Raw genomic sequence first — 20,471 nt, 5'->3', positions numbered from 1 at the left:
AGTAGGAATTCTCAAATTTGGGAAGAATTAAATTACTCCAGGATTGTTTTGTTCTCAAGGCTTAATAATATTTTTTTATTATTGAATAGCTATTCTTTTTTTTTTTTTTAATATATCTTTATTCATTTCAGAGAGAGGAAAGGAGAGGGAGAGAGAGAGAGATAGAAACATCAATGATGAGAGAGCCATTGATCAAGCCCGCGACCCGGGCATGTGCCCTGACCAGGAATCGAACCCAGATCGCCTGGATCCTAGGTCAACGCTCAACTTCTGAGCCATGCCCGGCTGGGCTGAATAGCTATTCTTTATCTGAGTGTTACTATGTGCTCAAGGCCATTCATGCATATGTCACTGAATCCGCTCAGCAGCTCCGAGATTAGGAAATTAGTCAGGATTCTTGGGTTGCAAGCGACAGAAACGGACCTGGCTAACTTAAGCCATAGGCAATGTAGTGGAAAGGTGGCTCTGACAGAATCATGGGGAAACTCAGCCCCCAGGCATGGGAAGGACCTGAGCAGCTGGCACCACCCAGGGAGTAGGAAGTGCCGGGGGCATGAGAACATCACCAGAGGCAGGCGGCTGCTCCATCCCTCAGTCCTCATGGCCACTCACAGAAGAGCCCAGTTCGAGGAAGGGTGAATCTTCGTGGCCCAGCCAGATCACCTGGCCATCCCTGGGCCAGCAAGGGCGGGATATTGCGATAGTCCAAGTAGCAAGAGGGAAGGGATGGGCCTTGCAGGAGATTCAGGACACTCTTGCTGGAAGAAGAAGGCATGGAGCCTGGACAGGCGGAAACAGTAGATGTCTGCTATGTAGGTACCATTATTAACCCATTTCACAAATTTGGAGACTGAGGCTTAGAAAGGTGAAGTGATTTGCCCAGGATCACACTTGGCTCTGCTGCCTGTCCTTGACTATAAATAGGGCACAGTCAACTCACCCCAGGACTCAAAGAGAAACATTGCCTTAAAGCAAATGGATAATATTTTCTGTTCTGCTTAATTAAGCAGAATTGCATGGACCCCCTGCTTACTGCTCTGGCAAAGAAAGCTAGAAACCCACGCAGTTGCGTCACCATTTCCTCCTCCCCAGCCAAGGTGTGAATCAGCAGCCTGTGGCTTCGGGCCACTCTTGGCTGCCAGTCAGTTGCACAGATGTGGGTTTTTTGTCTGTTCTCAGTCAGGCCTGGCCCTGAGCCGGAGAGAGGCTGAGGTGACCAGGAAGCCTTTGTCCTCATAGAGGTCACCGTCTGGAACGTGTCACCGCAGCATAAGGGCTGTGACGGCCTGGCGTGGACTGTGGGGACAGGGCAGGGGCGTGAGGCCTGGACTGTCTGTTCCCTGCTGGGACAGAGAGCTGTGCTCTGAGCTGGGGTCCAGGGATGGGTGTTCTGAGACGGGAAAAGCTGACTCGTAAGGGTCTTCCTAATATGGGTAGAATTCAGAGGGTCCTTGAACTTGGAAGGGGGAAAAGTATATCTTTAGTCTAACCTCCAACAGTAATTTAGCATTACCTTCATTACAAATGAAGGCAGCAACCCTCTGTGATCGTAATGATACCTGTGACTTTGTCACCAGCAGAAATTCACTGATATTTTCATATCATTTTATGGTTTCACAAATCCCAGTAGATCGTTTATACTCAACACTACTTCAGAATAGTGATGTTACTTGACCAACTGCTAGATTTTGTTATTTATTGCAATAATAAATGTGTACTTTATAATTTTATTTTTGGAACCTTTTTATTATATTCAGTATAATTAGTTTTACCTAGAATCCTATGAGCTTTATCTTATTTGTTTTAAATAATTCTGAGAAAGGGTCTATGGGTTTCATCAGATTGTCAGAAGGGTCTGTGGCAGGGAAAACAGATGAGACTTCTGGGTAGAAGTTCCAGAATTTGGGCTTGGAAGCCAGGTGGCTCTGCCAGTTACCAGCTGAGTGTGTGACCTCATTAAGTGACTTAACTTCTCTGTGCCTCAGTTTCTTCATCTATAAAATGAGGGTAAAAATAGTACCTACTGGGGGTTATTTCCTATAAAGGGTGTAGAGCAGTGCCTGGCACATGAAAGTGCTGAATAAAATAGTTACCTATTAGTATTACCTTTACCATTGTCATCATCACTATTACCTGACTAGTGATGTATATTTTTAATAAGCATCCCCTGATGGTATGACACAGGTGGTTTGGAATAACCACATGTCGACAAACATACTTTACATCAGGGGTGAGGAATGTCTGGCCCGCGGGCCATATATGGCCTGTGAAACCATATCGTCTGGCCCTGCCAAGGCCTCACCAAAGAGAAGCAGTTCCAGCCATCACCTTAGGGATGAGTTAATTAAATGTTTGCCCAAATATAGCAGGCTAATTTTTAAGTTGATAATTTTGTATGGCCCGCGAATGATGTAGTATATATCCAGATGGCCCTTGGCAGAAAAAAGGTTCCCCACTCCTGCACATGGACTGACCCAAGATGCACCCCTAAGGTTTAAAGTGATTTTCCCTGAAGATTTATATATTTGGATACTCAGCATTGTGGTAATTAAAACAGTGTTGTACCCGGCCGGGCGTGGCTCAGAGGTTGAGCATTGGATCCAGGAGATCGAGGTTCGATCCCCTGTCAGGGCACATGCCCGGGTTTCAGGTTCAATCCCCAGCCTGGGGGCTGCAGGAGGCAGCCGATCAGTGACTCTCTCATCATTGATGTTTCTATCTCTCTCTCTCCCTCTCCCTTCTTCTCTCTGAAATCAATAAAGATGTACTTTTAAAAAAAACACACAAAAAACCAGTGTTGAAAATAGCCTGAATGTTTATCATTGGAGGCATGATTAAGTAAATGATATACAGCCTTACAGGATCCTTTAAAAAAAGGTTTGTTCAAAGAATTTATAATGAAATGGAAAAATGCTCACCATATAATACAACTGAAAAAATCAAATCATATATACAATGTGATCTTCATCTCAAAAAATACTTCCATACAGTGTAGAAAAGGGGTCTGGGAGGAAGTCTGCCCAGAGCACCTTCTCTGGTGGTGGAAGCGTGGATGGTGGTTAAGGTCTTGGGCTGCTTGTTACCAGCCGAGTTGAACTCCTACCTTGACCTCCACTGCAGAGTGGAAGGAGCGTGGCCTGATAAGAAGCCCATGGAGACAGTTGTTGTGAGCAATTACATTGTTTTAAACTTTTATATTATGTATTATCCCAGGTTTCTCTATGGGGAGAGGATGGTGTAGGATGGTAGGGTCAGGAGGGCTTCCAGGGACCCTGCTTCCCTTGCTCCCCTTTTTCCTGCCTCAAAGACTTGTGTGTGGAGCATGAGAAGCCAGCAGAAAAGTCCACACAGGGGCTCAAATTGAAGCTGGGCAGAATAGCCTCTGTCAGGTGGGGGGCCCAGCAGGGTATCGGTGCAGGGGTGGGTGGCCAGAGGTACCCACAGAACCTGACTCGCGGCAACCACGTAGGATTTCATGCGAGAAAAGGGGGTCCTTGGCTGTACAAAATTTGGAACTCACTTATGCAGCCGCCCTACTTTATCTGGTGCAGGAATCCCTACTCCCCTAATGACACCCCTAATAGGTAGCTGTCCCCAGGATCTTTCGCTGCTATGAAATGGGGCGAATAATAAGCTCCACTCCATAGGGCTTCCTGAGAGCAGTGCTGGGGGGTTAGCAAGTCTGAGTGCACATTAGGTGTTGGCCCTCATCCTTCAGGATCCAGAGCGGTTGTCTTTCCTCTGAAAGCCTCTAGAAGCTCCACCCCCAGAATTTTCCTCCTCACCTCTGCGTTCCCGTGGCAGATATAAAGTGCTGCTTAGGGGACCTGTGGCCTGTGGGAGAACTCTAATGTCCTCTCTCTTGAGTACCTACTATGCACCAGGCACTGTGCTGGGTGAGAACTGAGACCACATGACCCCATATCCTGGGCTTTTCCCACCGTGTCCCAGCCTGGGTTAGTTTTTGGTTCTGTTATATGCTGGCTGTGTGACCTTGGAGAGCCAGCTACCCTTTCTGAGTCACCAGATCCCGTGACATAAATGAAGCCCTTAGCGTCTTGCCCAATCAGCCCCATCAGCGTGGCCCATTTTGATGCTTTTTCATTACTTGGACAGCTTTATGCCTGTTGTCTGTATGCCTTGCACACAGTGGGTGCTCTTGTTGGCTGCCTGGCTCTCTCTAGGCAGCGCTCTTAACACAGGCAAGGCCCCGACTGGAAATCGCTCAGCTGTTTCCTGTGTTGTCCTGGGCTCCTGGGAGGGAGGCCTGGCAGCCTTGGAGAGCTCCGCAAGCCCTAAGTGCCTGCCCTGGAGGCTTTCCTAGAAAGCCAGCCTGCAGGTTGGTTTCGGCCGAGCCTGGGTTCCAGCTGCCAGCACCTCTGCTTGCCATTGGAAAGTTCCCCATGCCGCTTTGGGCCAGATGTGTGCGAGGACTTGAGTTGGCAGCCAGAGGTCCTTGCCGGAGCTACACGCCCGGACCAGGGTGTTTCCACCATTTCCATGTTTAGAAGAAGGGACGTGCTCGGCCGGCCTGCCCTGGGAGTGGTTCCCGCCACCCGCCATCTGGATAGGACTCTGACAGTGAGGGGAAGACGGGCTCCGAGGGTGGGCAGCCCTGTATGTGTGGGCACACAGGTAGGGGGCAGTCGATCGGGCTTCACTGCATGATGTTCCTGACTTTACCTTGAAAGATTTGAGTTGGCCCAGGGGAGACAGATGCCATCTAAGCCTCCGGTGCCTCAGCTGTGAGATGTTATCAGTGATGGCACTGCCAGCTGCTTGGGGTCAGACAGCGTGCCCACCGCCTGTTGTGCGCTAGCTCCTTTAATCCTCATCCCACGCTAGAAAGCAGGTTCAGTTATTCCCTCCATTGTACAGATGAGAAAATGGAGGCTCGGGGCCGCGAAGTGACCTGCAGAGTCACACAGCATCTTCAAGCTATAGAGCCAAGGTACCTGGCTACTCTGAAGCCAGTGCCTGTCCCTTTTTCTTCCCCCAAATGACATTAAAGAGTGTTATTTTTAATTTACATGCGTGCAGGAAAACTCCCTTTTTTGACTTAGTGTTGTGTGAGGTTTTATGCACGCGTAGCTCTAGTGACCACCGGCACAGCTGGGATGCGGGACAATTCCGTCACCCCTCAAAGAATTCCCCAGGGCCGGCCTGACCCTGCAGTGGCCCAATGCTTCCACTCAGAATGGAAGTTGCCCCCATGCTGTTCTGTTTCTCCTTTGCCTGTTCAGAGCAGCCCTGGCGGGGAATGTGGCCTTGGGTTCCCGTGGGGTAGGGCCCATGCCTGCATTCTCCTCTGTCACAAAGCAGGTTCTGTGTCTAGTGCCCTTGGCAGTTGAGCTGCTCATTCAGCCATTACAAGAGCATTGTCCCTTTCCAGACACCCAGAGACTTGAGTGAGGTCGCCCTGACTTCTGACTATGGCACCGTCTTGGCTTTTTGTCCATCTGCCTGTCTGTCCATCTGCCTGTCTGTTTTCCACCAGACATTCCCTGAGAACCCAATGTCACCAGGCACTGGGAGGAATGTGGCAAACTAGGCAGACCTAGTCCCCTGCCCCTTGAGGGCTCCCAGGGAAGTGGGGGTGACAATAGCCCAAATAGAACAGCACTCCAGAGGAATGGGTGCTGAGAGGAATGTAAGCTGACACCGGAGAAATGAATTGCCAAGCAGGTGAGGAGAGGAGCATTCCTACCATTCTCGCCTGATGCAGTGGCATGTGCAGCCCCCTGGCCTGGGGGAGCCTGGCCATGTCGGGGCGGGAAGAGGCCCCCTAAGTCCCATACGTACCTTTGTTTGTTCCCTGACAAGGCTAACAGCTCCAGAAGGTCAGGGGCTTCTGTCTTCTTCATTCAGGGCCATATCCCCAGCCCTCGGAAGGGAGCCAGGCACTTTGTCGGTATTTGCTGAGTGAGTGATTGAATGAATGAATGAGCTGAAATGTTTCAGTGGAGCGCCGAGACACAATTAGATTTTCACTTTAGAGAAAGTGCTCCTCCCTCCCACCTCCCAGCCTGGCACCTCTCTGCATGCGGGTCCAGTCAGAGACCCTCAGCTCCACCGCCCACCTGCGCATTCACTGCGTGCCCTCTGGACAGGAGCTGAGAGAGCACAGCCCTAAACCAGAGCATCTCATCTGCCGCTGACACCACAAGCGCTTGTGTTTGGGCCCTGTTCCAAGCATTCACTTAATTGAAAAGATTGGAAAAAAAAGAAACATTGGCAGCTGGCCACCCCAGTGTGTCACTGGCTGTGGCGCCTGAGCTTGGTGATTCCTAAGGCTGACGTAGGGACAGGAAAGCTCTGGCCTGGGGCCAGGGCACCCGAGGCCTGGCCTTGGGGAGCTGGGAGAAGGAGACCGGATCCCAGAGACTGAAGGAGCTGGGATTGAATCTGGTGTCACCCGCTTCCCAGCTGCATGATCTCAGGCCTGGTGTCGCCGCTCTGTGCCTGGGTCTCCTGCTGTCCACCCTGAGGGTGGCCCCTCCATCCTGGCAGGCCTTTCGTGAGGACTGCACACTGTCTTCTTAAGGCACCCAGCACAGGGCCAACGTCGCGGAACATTCCCCAGCATGGTCGCCGGTTCTGTCTTGGGCCCTCAGTCACCTTGGTCCCACCTCACTCTGACATTCTGCGATTCCCTCCTAGGTCTCTAAGGCTTCGTGGCATTTGGCAGCCTTTGTCCGGGAATAACTGAAAGATAAACGGACACGTGCTCTTCAGCACTTCTGGTGGCCACAGGCTCTGCGGTGGTGGGAACTCAAACCAAGCAGGGCGTTGCAATCCCAGAAGAGGTTGGGAGCACTGACCTACATAGGCCAGATGTTGGGCAGACAGCTGGGGAGCGCCGACGGATCGCAACCAAAGGGAGCTCGTGGGCTCCCCGGGGAGCAGCAGTCATGCTTCCCATTAGTTAAGCCTGTCCCGCTGCCAGTGCTCTCAGCTCCCTCTCTCCCTGTCTCCTGCTCTGTCTCTCCCTCCCTGCCTCCCTCTCCCTCAGTCTGTGCTCCTCCACCTTCGGCTGGAACAGCATGTTGCCAGAGAGGTGATCTGGGCTTCTCCCAGGACCTGCCAACCTGGAAACCCAGCCAGTGTGGGAACATGATTGGGATGGGTCAGGATTGCACCTTTTATAGTGGTTATTTTTAAACAGGTCTCTAGACTCCTGGGCACCCTGGGACACATTCCTGGGAGCCTTCTCTGTGGGAAGTGGGTTTGTCTGGATCTCATAACTAACACCGCTGCTGACTTCAGGGCTGCACGTGCTTTGGTGTTTATGTTGCTTTGGCTGGGGAGTAAGACGGCTTTAGTTGTCCTGGGCTGGGGACTTGCTGCAGGAACTGCGTAACCTGTGAGCAGCTGTTGCCCTCGGTGTGCTGCACGAGAAACTTTTTCTCCCTCCACCTTAAAAAGGGCTCTGCTGTGTCTCAGGTCTGGCTCCAGCCCTCCTTCCTGCTCACTGCGTGGCCTCCCTGATTTCATCATTCCAGCTATAAAATAAGCAACGGTCTAGAGCAGGGTTTTCAAATATTTTAAAGCCCTAGAACCCTCTGCTGTCGGCCTATGCAGGCCCAGGAGGACTGTGGGCAATGGAGGAGCCCAGGTCCTATCTAAAGCCTCCGTTGATGGCTTTCTATGGCAGTGGGGACACACGAGGTCTGGCGATGGGGCCTGTAGGCTGCTGGGTGACAGACACCCTCTTCCACATACAGAAGAGCTCAAAGTGGTGCTGGCCAGTGGAAACCAGGGAAGAGAGCCCAGACACCCACCTACCTCACCAGGACCCTGGGCTTCCTGCAGGCCAGCTTGACTGCCAGCCAGACTGCTCCTAAGAACTCTCCAGGTTTAAATATGTTTTTATTGATTTCAGAGAAAGGAAGGGAGAGGTAGAAACATCAATGATGAGAGAGAATCATTGATTGACTGCCTCCTGCACGCTCCCTACTGGGAATCAAGCCCACAACCCAGGCTTGTGCCCTGACCAGAAATCAAACTATGACCTCCTGTTCATGGGTGGATGCTCAGCCACGCTGGCCAGGCATAACTCTCCAGGTTTAAAGTCATCTGAGCAGTCCTTGTGCAGGAGTCCCAGGGGGGCATGAGGATCTTGCAGGGAAATGTGGGCATTGGCATGGAAATGGAAAGCATCCACAGCAGAGAGTGCAGCTCGGAGCAAGTCACTGTACCTCTCAGCCCCTCTGTTTCCCCATTTGTCAAGTGGAGGGGTTGATCTAGGTCGGGGATGTGGGTATTTATCACACATCCTGCCGTGCTGGTGCCCATGGCAGGCACTGCTAATGGATCATAGAACGCTGTCTTGCTGATGTTCTTTCTCACAGCCCAGCCCCCTCTGCTCCGCTGATGCCCTCTCTGGATGTTTGCTTCTGTCTCCCAGGTCATTCCAGGCCGCCCACCAATATTGCAGAGCCAGGAGAGGTCTTACAACTTGAGACATGTTGTGGGCTTATTGGCCTATAAACAACACAACTCCAGATGGCGTGAGCATGGCAAGGAATTCCCCTGAAACAGTGCTGTCCCCATTCCCAAGCCTCCTCCCGGCGCTGTCAGGACTTTGGACATCTCTGCGAACCCCCTTACTGTACATCCTCAGTTCAGTATTTTTCTTCAAATGGAGTCACTTTTTTTTACTTAAATTATTTTTAAAGGGAAACTGTAGCTGTCTGCTATACGTGAAAAACCAATAGCACTTGCTAGAAACAGAAAGAAATGAAATATAAAGGAGAAAGGAAATCAGTGCTTTAAAGCTCCTGGCTAGTGTTTCCTGCCCCGAGGCCTTCTGGCCCTGCTTTAAGAAAACAGACCTGCAAGTGGTGGAGAAGGTATTCTTGCCGCCTTTCTGAGGACAGAAGGGGATGGCAGAAGCTCTCTCACTATGGGACTCCCTGCATTTTAGTGCTGAGTCCCCGTGTCACCTAAAACCAGCTCCTGCACCCCGAGCTCCTGCGTTCCTGGACGCACAGGGATTAAGGAAAGACCATCACCTTGAAAAGCCCTTGGACCAGACCCTTCTGCACCCCCACTTCCAATCCCTCCCCCAAAGTCAAACCTCTAGCCACTGCAACCCAGACCACCATATAATCACGCTGTCCTGTGACCAATGCGGCAGCCCCACCCCTCCTAAGTAATACCACCTGGGAATTTTGGCCGGTTCTTTGCCAACCCTAGAAACCCCACCAAACAGATTTGCAAAGCAGTGAGATTGGAGGATATTCCCCTGAGCCTCAGAGGTTTTATTCACGGGCAGAAACACCTCCTTATGTTTTCAGGTTCACGTGGTGAAAGCATATGAGATCACAGCCCTTCGGAGGTGAAGGTGGGGCAGCCGCTGTGTCATATTCTCCTGCCCTGGATAGGGACTGTGTATCCACGGGGTTCTGGGGTCTGTCCCAGAGCTGCAGCCACGAGCACAGATCTGGGCAGTGGGTTTGCAGGCACAGGGCGTATTCGTTAACCAGGGCTGTCTGGGACACATGGGCCCTTGGTCCATTTCCGGCCCACCTCTTAGCTTTGCCCAGGCCTGGCTCCTGGTGTGTTTCAGGGCTGTCTAAGTTTAAATCTTTATTTGTGGATGAACTGCCCCCTTGACTGTTGTCACTTGGAAATGGGACCTAAATTCCTGTGTGCTTAAAGGGGGCCCTCTGGGCACTGGTAGCTCGTACCCCATTGGGCTAGGTTGGACCAGCCAAGGGACTGAGAATGAAGGGGTTAGGATGCATTCATCGAACATTCTCCCTGCAGTCCGGCCATGAACAGAGATTCTAACCAATGTAGATTCCAACTCCGGAGCTTTAAAAATAAATCTCATTTGATCTTTACAGTCACCCATGAGGTAGAAAAGACAGGCATCCCCATTTTCCTGGGAACATAGAAGCTCAAAGAGACAAAGGACTTACCATAACCCAGAATGAGGTCATGGCCAAGGCCCCACTGCCGATCTCCTCCCTCCCGCGCCCACACTTGCACTTGCATCATCAGCTAGGGCAGACAGGGAGGTGCAGTCATCAGCTGTGACTGCACCCAGTAGGTGCCCGTGATCTGGAAGGATGGTGCAGTGGATGGCCCCACGAATGAGCCAGGGCAGCAAGGGAAGATGGCCTGGGGTTCAAGGCTACAGTCTTATTTTTTAAAAGTCCTGCTTATTCCTACTGCTGGGTCAGGGGCAGGATGCCCTGGAGAGCAAGGCTGACAAGGTTCGAGGTGACCCGCGTCAAGTCCTCTAACCCTACCCTGTAGCCTCAGGCAAGTGGCTGCACTCCTGGGCCTCACCAAGAAGCGACCCTCGCCAGGCAAGCGTGGGAAGTGTTCCCGGGCCTGCAGGTTGTGCACCTGCCCACCTCTCTCCCAGGCACCCTGGTGTGGCTCAGCCCCACCCACAGCGGGCCATCAGTTCATCTCCTTGAGGACTTAGAGGAGGTGAAGACACCCAGGACTTCTGGCCCTGGTGACGCTGAGCCCCAGTGGAGAACCCAGGCCTGGGGAGCCCGGGCTCTGTAACTCACGCAGGCCTGCTGCCGAGGTTGTGTAGGAAGTGATCGTGACGGTGGCCGATTCCGGTTCCGAGCGTCCTGTGGGGGAGCCTGAGGAAAGCCTCCGTGGCGCTCAGACATTACTGTGGTCCCGGCGCTTCCTCATTCCCGGAGAGAGACAGTCCCAGCTGTCCCCTGAGACTCCTGCTCTGGGGGGAGGTTGTGAAGCAGGACAGTGGGCAGACGGGACAGGCAAGGGGGTGGGATGACCTGAGAGTCACCGCCAGGCTCCCTTCCCACAGACCTCAGGCCCAACCTCCTGGTGTCTGGGCTTCTTCCTCATGTATTCACGAAGCACAGATTTTTCCACTGTGCTCAGCACAGGGCATGCAGTGAACGAGACAGGCATGGTCTCTGCTCTCACGAAACTTAGAACCTCGTGGGAAGCAGACACTCGGGCAGCCGCAGTGAAGCGTAATCGACTTTGCGATGGGGAAGTGAGTGCCAAGGAAACATGCAGCAATATTGGTGGGGAGGGAGCAGCCAGGAAGGCTTTCTGGAAGAAGCAGCATTTGAGCTGTGCCCTCTTAGTAGACTTGCAGAACATCCCTCATTCTGGATTTGTCTGATTGTTTCTTTCTGGTGCCATTTAGCTTGTTCCTCTACCTCCTAGAATTCCAGTAAATTGGAACTTGGGTCAAGAGGCTTGAGATTCAGGTTAAACATTTTGGTGACAACACTTGCCAGAGATTTTTGTATATTTCGTATTGCGTCACCTCAGAGGCCACACAATGTCTGACTGTCCCTCTGTGGTGTGCTAAGTTCGATCACCCGGTTATCGTTTTGACAGCCAGGTCTCTCCATTGAAAAGCTCCATTGTTTTTCCCCTTTGCCGGGAATGTAATCGTGGGGTGATAACTTCCGCACCGTGTGACTATCCTGTTCTCCAGTGGCCTTTCACCCAGTGGGAGGGTGTCCACCAAGGACCTTTCCAGAGTGGCTGTGCCGTATTGCCTTCCCACCAGCAAGGTGTGAGAGTTCCAGTGGCCCCACACTTTTGTCAGCACTTGTTTTTGTCAGTGTTTTTTAGTTTAGCCATTCTAATAGATGCATGGTGACGTCTTGTCAGGGTTTCAACCTGCCTTTCTCTGGTGGCTAATGACGTTGAACCTCTTCTCATGTACTTATTTGCCACCCCTATATCCTCTTTGATGACATGTCTGTCCATATATTTTGTCCATCTGGTCATTTTGAGAATTTTTAAAACTATATTCTGAATGTAAGTCCTTTATCAGGTGGGCAGCATGTGTTTTGAGGGCTATACCATGAAGGAAGTTTTAGTGTTATTTCCAGGGAACATGATATGGCTGTGTAGATCTGCTCCAGGAAATCGACTTTCTAAAAAATTACTTTTTAAAATTACGATAAGCCCGGCCGGGCGTGGCTCAGCGGTTGAGCGTCGACCTAGGATCCAGGCGATCAGGGTTCGATTCCCGGTCAGGGCACATGCCCAGGTTGCGGGCTGCAGCCGACCAATGACTTTCTCATCATTGATGTTTCTGTCTCTCTCTCCCCCCCTCCATTCCTCTCTTTGAAATCAATAAAGATACATTAAAAAAAAATAAAATAATAAAATAAAATAAAATAACGATAAAATATGCATAACATAAATTACCTTTCCACCCACTTTTCGGCGTCCAGTTGAGCAGCACCTTCACATTGTTGTGCAACCATCTCCAGAACTTCTTTTATCTTCCCAAACTGAAACTCCATATCCACTAAGAAACAACTCCCTGCTCCCCATGCCCCAGCCCCTGGAACCCACCATTCTGTCTCTGTGAGTCTGACCACTCTGGGTATCTCATATCAGTGGAATCATACAGTATTTGTCTTCTTGTGACTGGTTTATTTCCCTTAGCATAATGTTCCCAGGGTTCATTCGTGGCATAGCGTGTGTCAGAATCTCCTTCCTTTTTAGGACTGAGTAATATTCCACTGTGGATGGACCGCATTCTGCTTATTCATTCATCCATCAACGGACACGGGTTATTTCCGCCTTTTGGTTATGTGCATGAGGCTGCCATGAAGAAATCTGCCTTTAATTTCCTAACACCAGGCCACTGAGTGTTAACTTGGCATAGGATATTGTCGGAAAGCCAGGGTTGATGTATTAGGATTGCTTTGGTTACAACTAACAGAAACAAACTCAAATGGGCTTAAACAGGAAAGAGAAGGTTCTGGCTGATGTCATGACATGTCCGGGATGCTGGATCTGATGTCACAGGACTTAGCGCCTTTGTCCCTCTCACTCTGCTTGCTTCTATGTGCAGGCGCTTCCCACATAGTAACTCCTGGTTGGCATTGTCCTCCCAGCAGCCATTGCAGTGGCCAGAGGGTCTCTTCCCTGATAGGCCATCAAAAGTCCCAGAACTGAATCTCATTGGCCCATCCCGGAACCATCGTGTGGCCAGGGACGGGCAATTCTCTGGTTGGCCAGCCCTGGGACGTGTGCCCACTCCCTCTCACAAAGATGGGGGGAGGGGGGATCCTCCAAGGAAATTGGGTGCTGTTACCAAAAGGGGAAAGGGAAGGGGGATACCAAATACTCAGGAACATCAGGCAGCTGCCATCAGGGCGGGTGTGGCAGGCATTGGGCAGAGCCCCGTGGACGTTAGTCATTGCAGTGAATCCTCAGGGAGATGATTGTCCCCGATTTAGAGAAAGGGACACTATGTCCAGAGAGGTTGGTACCTTGTGAGTCTTGCCCAGCAGCAGAACTGGCACTGGAACCCAGTGAGCCTGCTCTTTCACCAGCCCCCACACGCTGGGCAGAGCCAAAGCCCTGCGCTGGGACAATTCTCATTAAAAAATTAGGTTTGTGCCGAAAAATGCAGATCATCAACTTGTGTTCAGAGTTTGGTTCCAGTAAACCAATTAGGCCTGCTGCAGAGTCCTTGTACTGTACGTACAGAACTTTAAAAATTGTAAACAAGGGAGCAGGAATGAATTGTGTAAGCAGAATTTTTTTTCCATTTGTGGGTGTATGCTTTTTGTTGGTTTTAAGAAAAAAAATTAAATCTTTGACGATCTTTTCTTGTTTTTTAGTATATATATATTTTACTCTTCACCCGAGGATATGTCTTCATTGATGAGAGAGAGAAAGAAACATTGATCGGTTGCCTCTCGTATATGCCCCTACCAGGGTTGGACTGACTTAGTGGCTCTGATTGGCTCGGCGCAGGTCACATGCTCACTCGTCAGCTAATTACCATGGGTAAGGAATGGTACTCACCTCTGTCTAAGAAACAGATTTACGGTCAATGTATTATTTTCTGTGCGTGCCATAACTTGTGACAAAGGTTGGAACACGCCCTGTGGTTTATAAAGCGGTTCCCACTTCTCAGTCTCCTCAGATCCTCCCTCTGTCACACTGAGCCACCCCGGCCAGGTGGCTCAGTTGGTGGCACATGCTGGTAGCCCCATTCACAGATGGAGAAACTGGCGCTCAGAGGGAGAAAACGACTTGACTGGACCCTACTTGGAGGAAATGGTGTGATGGCTTAGCTTATGAGAAATATAGGGAGGCTAAGGCCCCTGTGACTTCGACAAAAGTCAAAGTTTTAAGAATGACTGGTAAAATAGCCAGCCCGTGGCTCTCTGAATTGACTGGGGAACAAGAAATCCTAACAGTGCTAAAAATAACAGCACCTCCTGAGATGAGCAGGATGCTAACGCTTTCCCATGCGTGATTTCATTTGACCCTTTGCACAACTCTCAGAGGTGGAGGTGGTTTATACCCATTTTATTGAGGAGGAAGCTGAGGCTCAGCGAGAACAAGTAACCTGCTTCAGGCCATACAGCTGGTCGGTGGCAGAGCTGAGATTCAAACCCAGGTCCTTCTGATGCTGAACTTAGTGCTTTGCTCCCAAGTCCTGGGGACAGAAAGGGCCCCCTTAGTGCTAACACCTGTCTCCTGTGTTCCTCGCTGCAGGTCTACATCATCCGGGTCACGTGGTCCAGTGGCTCCACCGAGGCCATCTATCGGCGCTACAGCAAATTCTTCGACCTCCAGGTAAGGGCTTGGGGCCGCCTCCAATGAGCTGCAGGGTAGGAAAGAGTTTAATTGGACTCACTTTCCATTTTAACTCCAGAGCCTAGACACTCACCCACAGTGGACATACAGTGTTCTTTTTTATTTCCTAGAATTAAAAATGACGTCCGTGTGCTCACTTCAGCAGCACGTGTACTAAAATTAGAACAATATAGGAAAGGTTAGCATGGTTCCTACATGAGGATGACATGGAAATCTGTGGAACATTCCATTTTAAAAACCAAAAAAGGAAAAAGATGTCCATCACTTTTGGGACCTAGGTAATGTGCTTTATTGCTTTATGCTTTGATAGTATTTTCCAAATAAAAGGGCTGCCTGTTGACTCCCTGTGGAGCATGATTGGGAAATCTGTTTGGCTTTGGAGTGCAGATCTTCAGCTTGTGCTTTATTCAAGGACTCAGATGTGTCCTGTCATGTTTGGTGAATAAATGAATGAATTAATAAGTGAACTAACAACCTTGAGTGCCAGCAGTCTCATAGGGCGCCTGGCAAATGTGGACAGCTCGGTGTAAGCCCACCCCTACTGGGGTGAAAGAATTATAATCTTTGGGACAGTAGCCTTATCTTGATGTCACCAAAGGCCAGCACCTCAAAGTAAGTGTGTCTGTATGAGAAGTCACAGTGCCCAGTATGACATAATGAAATTCTTTAGAAAACACAGGCCTCAGGAGGAGATGGGAACTTGCCCAGCTTCCCGAACCAATGAGTCCTCCCTGCTATGTAGTGAGGGACTCATACTGAGCTATCTTTCTTTCCCCTGTGTGCCAGTTAGGATGCTTCAGTTGCAAGGGACAGAAACCCAACTCAAGTTGGCTTAAGTCAATGGGGATTTTTTTGGCTGGTATAACGGAATGTCCTGGGAGAAGAAACCATGTGGGCTTCAGGCACCACTCGATCCAGGGTTTTCCACTGTGCCCTTTCACCCAGCTCTTTGCTCTCATTCTGCATTTCTCCTTCCATAGTGTTGGCTTTGACCTCAGATCCCATATGGTTGCAAAATGCTCTGGGCACACAATCAGCAGGAACGGGCAAAAGGTCACTTCCCAGAAGTTCCAACAAATACGGGGTTGTGTTTCACAGGCTCATCTCTAAGCCTGTCAAGATGATGAAGGAATGCGATGGCCAGTGGACTTATCTGGGTCCCTCCTCTGTCCCTGGAGTTACGGGGTGGGGACTGAGACCTGGAAAGAACAGCTCTGATCAGATGTAAAGTAGGGGTTGTTGGGCCGTCAGAACAGCCCTTGTTCTCCTCACAGCAGCCTGCCTCCTTGCCTCCCATGTTTTTTCTGAAAGTTGGGTGATACTAGCCACAGGCATTCTTGGTTGTGGGGACCTAATCTGTTCCTGAACACGTCAAGCAGAATATTCAGAGCGTGTGCTGCATTCTTTTCCAGGGGGAGGGGAGATAACAAAGGGGTAACTGCCTGGAGTCAGTGAAGCCACTGAGACACCGGTTACCTAAGTATTTAAGGTGTAATGAGTGCAGTGATGTTTTGTAGTCACTGTGTAACAAAATCAAACAAATTAGTTTTCCTCCTGGTCTGCCGCAACACGTCCTGAATGTAAATCTACGAGTCTGTATGTTAAAGATGCTAAGATACCATCTAAAATGGACTTGGCAGGAGCAGACACAGGGCAGGGGAGGTCTGAGCCCTGAGGGGAAGAAAGGGCAGATGAGAGCCACAAGCAGGACACACAGTCCTGCGTGAGAATGATGGAGATCCAAACCCTCGGACCCAGACCGCCGTGGCTGCCATGCAGATCCGTCTGTGTGTGCAGCTCTGTCACCGCAGGTCTCCAGAGAGTGAAAGGCGGGTCAACATTTTGCAAGTTGCTAGACTGACTTTTTATGTCCTGAGGGTCTGCCTAGGGAGGGCTACCTGTATTTTGCTTTCAGAGGCCTCTTGTCTGCCCGATGCCTCTAAGAAAGGACACGGCGGGGGGGGGGCTGAGAACAGTGCCAGGCGTGATTGCCCTCTCAGGGGTTACGGACACCCACAGAGCAGACACCCGGTCTGCTGGCTCAGGCAGGAAGAGGGGAGTGGGGGCGGGTTGATGGGAAGAGGCAGGTGCGCCCCATGGAGCCAGAGGGGAAATGCGGCCGCCCCCGCAGGGGCTCGGAACCGGCAGCAGAATGACCCTGCGGAGGCCCGGCAGCGCCCGGGCCGGGTGTCACTGTGGCCACAGGATCTGCGGTCGAGCCTGCATCCTTTCCCCAGCAGCCTCTCTAGACCAGTTTCCTCCACGTGCCTGCTGGCCCACGTCCCCCAAACAGCACCTTCAGTCCCCCAGTGGAAGTGTCCTTCCTGTTGCCAAAGCCCTGGGGTTTCTAGGTGCCGATTCCTGTCTCCAGGATTGAGAATCTGACTGTCAGAAATCTGGGTGAGAGTCCACCCAAGCCTGTCAGCTGTGGCAGGAGGTGGGGTTGTCCCTGCGGCACGAGCTGGAGGAGTAGGTTGGGGAGGAGGCCCTGGAAGCGCACAGGGAAAGGGCAGGGTGGGAGGAACTTGGCTGTGTCCTTGGTTCCCTGTTCCAGGACAGCCCGGGGCTTCTGGGTTAGACAGACCCGGCTCCCAATCTCAGCTTTTTGCCTCTTTAGGTTTCAGCTTGGTGTCGCCTCTGTATGTCTCTGAGCTTCAGTTTCCCCATCTGCACATTAAGAATGAAAGTACTTTCCCTGTGCATCTGGTATGGCAGAGTTATGCCTTGCTCAGTAAGCATATTCGCTGTCATCTGCTGTCCCTCTGCTCAGACGGGACTTGCCCGAGGGGACGTTGTTTGGGACCGCTTGCCAAGGTAGGATCCCAGGGCTCCCTGGCCCAAAGCCTGTTGCTCCCTCCACTGCCCTGTTCTGACTCAACTTTCTTATTTCTACCAGAACCTAAAAGTGAGGTTTTCTGCCCCACTCAGCATAATTGGTAATAATTGGGGGTTTGCAGTAACATAATGGCCTCGGCCTGCCCTCCTGAAACAAAGTCATCAAAGGATGGGGCTTCAGCCACCTTAAAGAGTCCCAGATGGGCGGCTGGACTGGGAAAGTTGTTCAATTCCAGCAGGTCCTGCTCTCCCGGAACTGGCCTGCCTCCCACCCCCACAGCCCGGAGGGAGAAGCTGGAAGGAGTTAGGGCAGGACCCAGAGTCAGCTGTTCCCAGTGACCAGGCGAGGAGGCCAGCCCGTATGGGGCTGCAACACCCTAAAGTTAGATGATTTCATGGTTCCACCCTCCCCTCCCTCCTGTCTGGCGAATAGCCTTGGTTTTTTCAGAAGTAACTTGGCCCAAGGAGTATGGGGAGGGCCGAGCTTTCGTGGAGGAACAGCTAAGCCAGGGCAGTGTAATGGAAAAAGTCAGGAGACTTGGGGCCCAGCCACCTATGCTGTGTGGCCTTGGGCACACCCCTTAACCCCTCTGTGCCTGATTGTCCTCATCAGGAACATTGGAGTGATGATAATGGTAACAGAAACAGCCGGCACTCCTAGAGCGAGCACTGCTCGGCATCTAGGTGTGACTCATTTATTCCTCATATTAAGTTTATCAGATTATACAGATGAAAAACCCCAGGCCCGGAGAGGCCGAGTGGTTTGCCCTAGGTCACACAGCTAGTGAGCATCGGAACTCAGATGTGAAGCTGGGCAGGCAACACCAGACTCCGAAGTCTTATCCACACTGCTGTCCAGGGCTCCCCTCTCTAGCATCCGCTTCACAAGGTTCCTGTGGAGTTAAAAGTGATGATGTGTGTTGGAAGAGGCAAACCCACAGAGACAGAAAGCAGATCAGTGGTTGCCAGGAGCTGGGAGGGGCGGAAAGTGGGGGAGACGAAGGTGCAGGGTTTCTCTTTGGGTTGATGAAAATGTTCTGGAATTAGACAGTGGAGATGCTCGCATAGCCTTGTAACTATTCCAAAAACCACTGAGCTGTACACTTTAAAAGGGTGAATTTTAAAGGTATGGAAAGTATATGTGCATTTCTTTTTTCTTGTTTTTGAAGTGATGATGTGTGCGAGAGCCGTTTCTGGGCTGTCGAGCCCTGAGCAAATGTCAGCTGTTGGGATTATCGGGAATTGGCATAGTTTAGAGCAGGAGATGGTGCCAGTTTAATAGAGTGGGTAAGATCCTGGGCTTTGGCCCAAGTGCTGCCACTTCCTGGCTGTGAGATCTTGTTTTAGTCAGAACTGTTTTAGTTGTAGATGACAGAAACCCAGTTAAGATGGAGTATTCAAAAAGAACATTGATTAGCTTAATGTAACTGAGAAGACAAAGGGTAGTTGGCTTCAGGTATGGCTGGATCTAGGGGCCACAGTGTCAATAAGGCCTGCTTTTCTCCACTTGACTTTATTCATGTCCAGGCAGGGTATTGTCTGGCAAGGTTGCGGTCACAGGTCCAAGCTGTATCCATCAGTTCTGTTCAGTGAAAAGAGAACATGCCAACATCTTGGGTCAGTGGTCAGCCAGTCAGGGTCAACCCAGGGACTGGAGTAAAATCAGCATCACGCCAATGTGTGTAGACTAACGGAGAAGATTCCCAGGAGAAAGCAGAGAACTGCTTCCAAAGGAGGGGAAATAGCTTGTAGATAACAGTAACTGTCCCCTCTGGTGGGGGCAGGACATTCAGGCAGAGGGAACAGTCTACAGAGAGGCTGCGTGGGGTAAAAAGGAGCATGGCTCAGGTTCCTTTGAGGGAAGAGACTTACTAGCAAGAATGTCCCCTTTATGACAATTCACCTTCCGATGTGATTTCCTGACTCTCTCATCTTAGAAAATCTGGACCGTAGTAGTCAGGCCTGTCACTGCTGGTTGACGTCTGGCCTCATGTCTCATTCACGTGAGGGTGGAGGCAGTAGAGCCCGGGCTTGGAATGGGAAGCCCTGCTGTAAGGTCCCAGCGTCTGTCTTACCAGCTGTGTGACTTTGGGCAGGCCACTCCTCTCTCTGCACCTCCTTGCCTGGGTCCGTCAGAGCGTGGCAGAGGGCACCAGGGGTGACTGGAATGCCGCAGAGCCGAGGGCAGTGCCTAGAGGAAATTCGGGCTGGTTGAGCGATGTAGTACCAATATCAGTGACCATTTACCGAAATGCGCCGGGTGCCTGTTTTATATGTCATTGCATTTAGTCCTGACTAGCATGAAATCAGTATTGTGGCCACGTCACAGATGGGAAAGCTGAAGCTCAGAGGGGCAGAGTCACGTGCCCAGAACGCAGCGTGGCTGGGATTCAAGCCGAGGTGTGGCTGGGTCTGAAAGCGGCTCCTGCTGCATTCCTGAGGCCCGGCACTGCCTTCGGATTCATCTTTTCAAACCTAGATTTGACTCCTAGAGTTATGCCTAGAGCTGCCCTCTGAAGGCCCATTTGGCACCTCCCTTTAAGATGTGGGCAGTCTTGCCCGGCCAGACGTGGCTCAGCGGTTGAGCGTTGACCTAGGATCCAGGCGATCGGGGTTCATTCCCGGTCAGGGCACATGCCCGGGTTGTGGGCTCGATCAATGAGTCTCTCATCATTGATATTTCTCTCTCTCTCTCCCTCTCCTTTCTTCTCTCTGAAATCAATAAAGCTATATTAAAAAAAAAAAAAAAGATGTGGGCAGTCTGCCCTGCAGAGAGGGCTCCTCTGAGTAGTATATGATCCCTTCACAAACAGGCCTCGGGTGTCTGAGGGGTCTCCTGTACCCAGCTCCATGCGACCTTTGCCCTCTGAGTTTTCCCACTAGTTCATGTGTTCCCCAGGCCCTGGGTCATGGCCCTCCCTGAAGCCAGGCCTTCCCTTGGAAGCACAGTTAAACACTTGCTGAGCCGGACCCCAGGTGTTCAGAAAGGGACTTCTGTCCCAGTCAGGGAGCTCAGGCAGGGCTTGCTTCCTGGAGGAGGTGAC

The 20,471-nt window shown here is 51.1% G+C and overlaps 1 protein-coding gene across 2 annotated transcripts in view; it reads left to right on the top strand.

Annotated features, from left to right (window-relative positions):
• SH3PXD2B (SH3 and PX domains 2B) overlaps nt 1-20,471 on the top strand; it is an 81,832-nt gene that overhangs the window by 10,942 nt on the left and 50,419 nt on the right. For both annotated transcript variants that reach the window (XM_081134633.1, XM_081134632.1), the window contains exon 2: nt 14,491-14,571. In XM_081134633.1, coding sequence (XP_080990759.1) covers nt 14,491-14,571 — 81 coding nt within the window. The remainder of the gene's footprint in view (nt 1-14,490; nt 14,572-20,471) is intronic.

The sequence above is a fragment of the Miniopterus schreibersii genome (assembly GCF_964146895.1).
Source record: "Miniopterus schreibersii genome assembly, chromosome: 4".
Taxonomy (NCBI): Eukaryota; Metazoa; Chordata; class Mammalia; order Chiroptera; family Miniopteridae; genus Miniopterus; species Miniopterus schreibersii.
The sequence above is the reverse complement of the archived record's forward strand: the minus strand, read 5'-3'. Positions and strand labels throughout refer to the sequence as shown.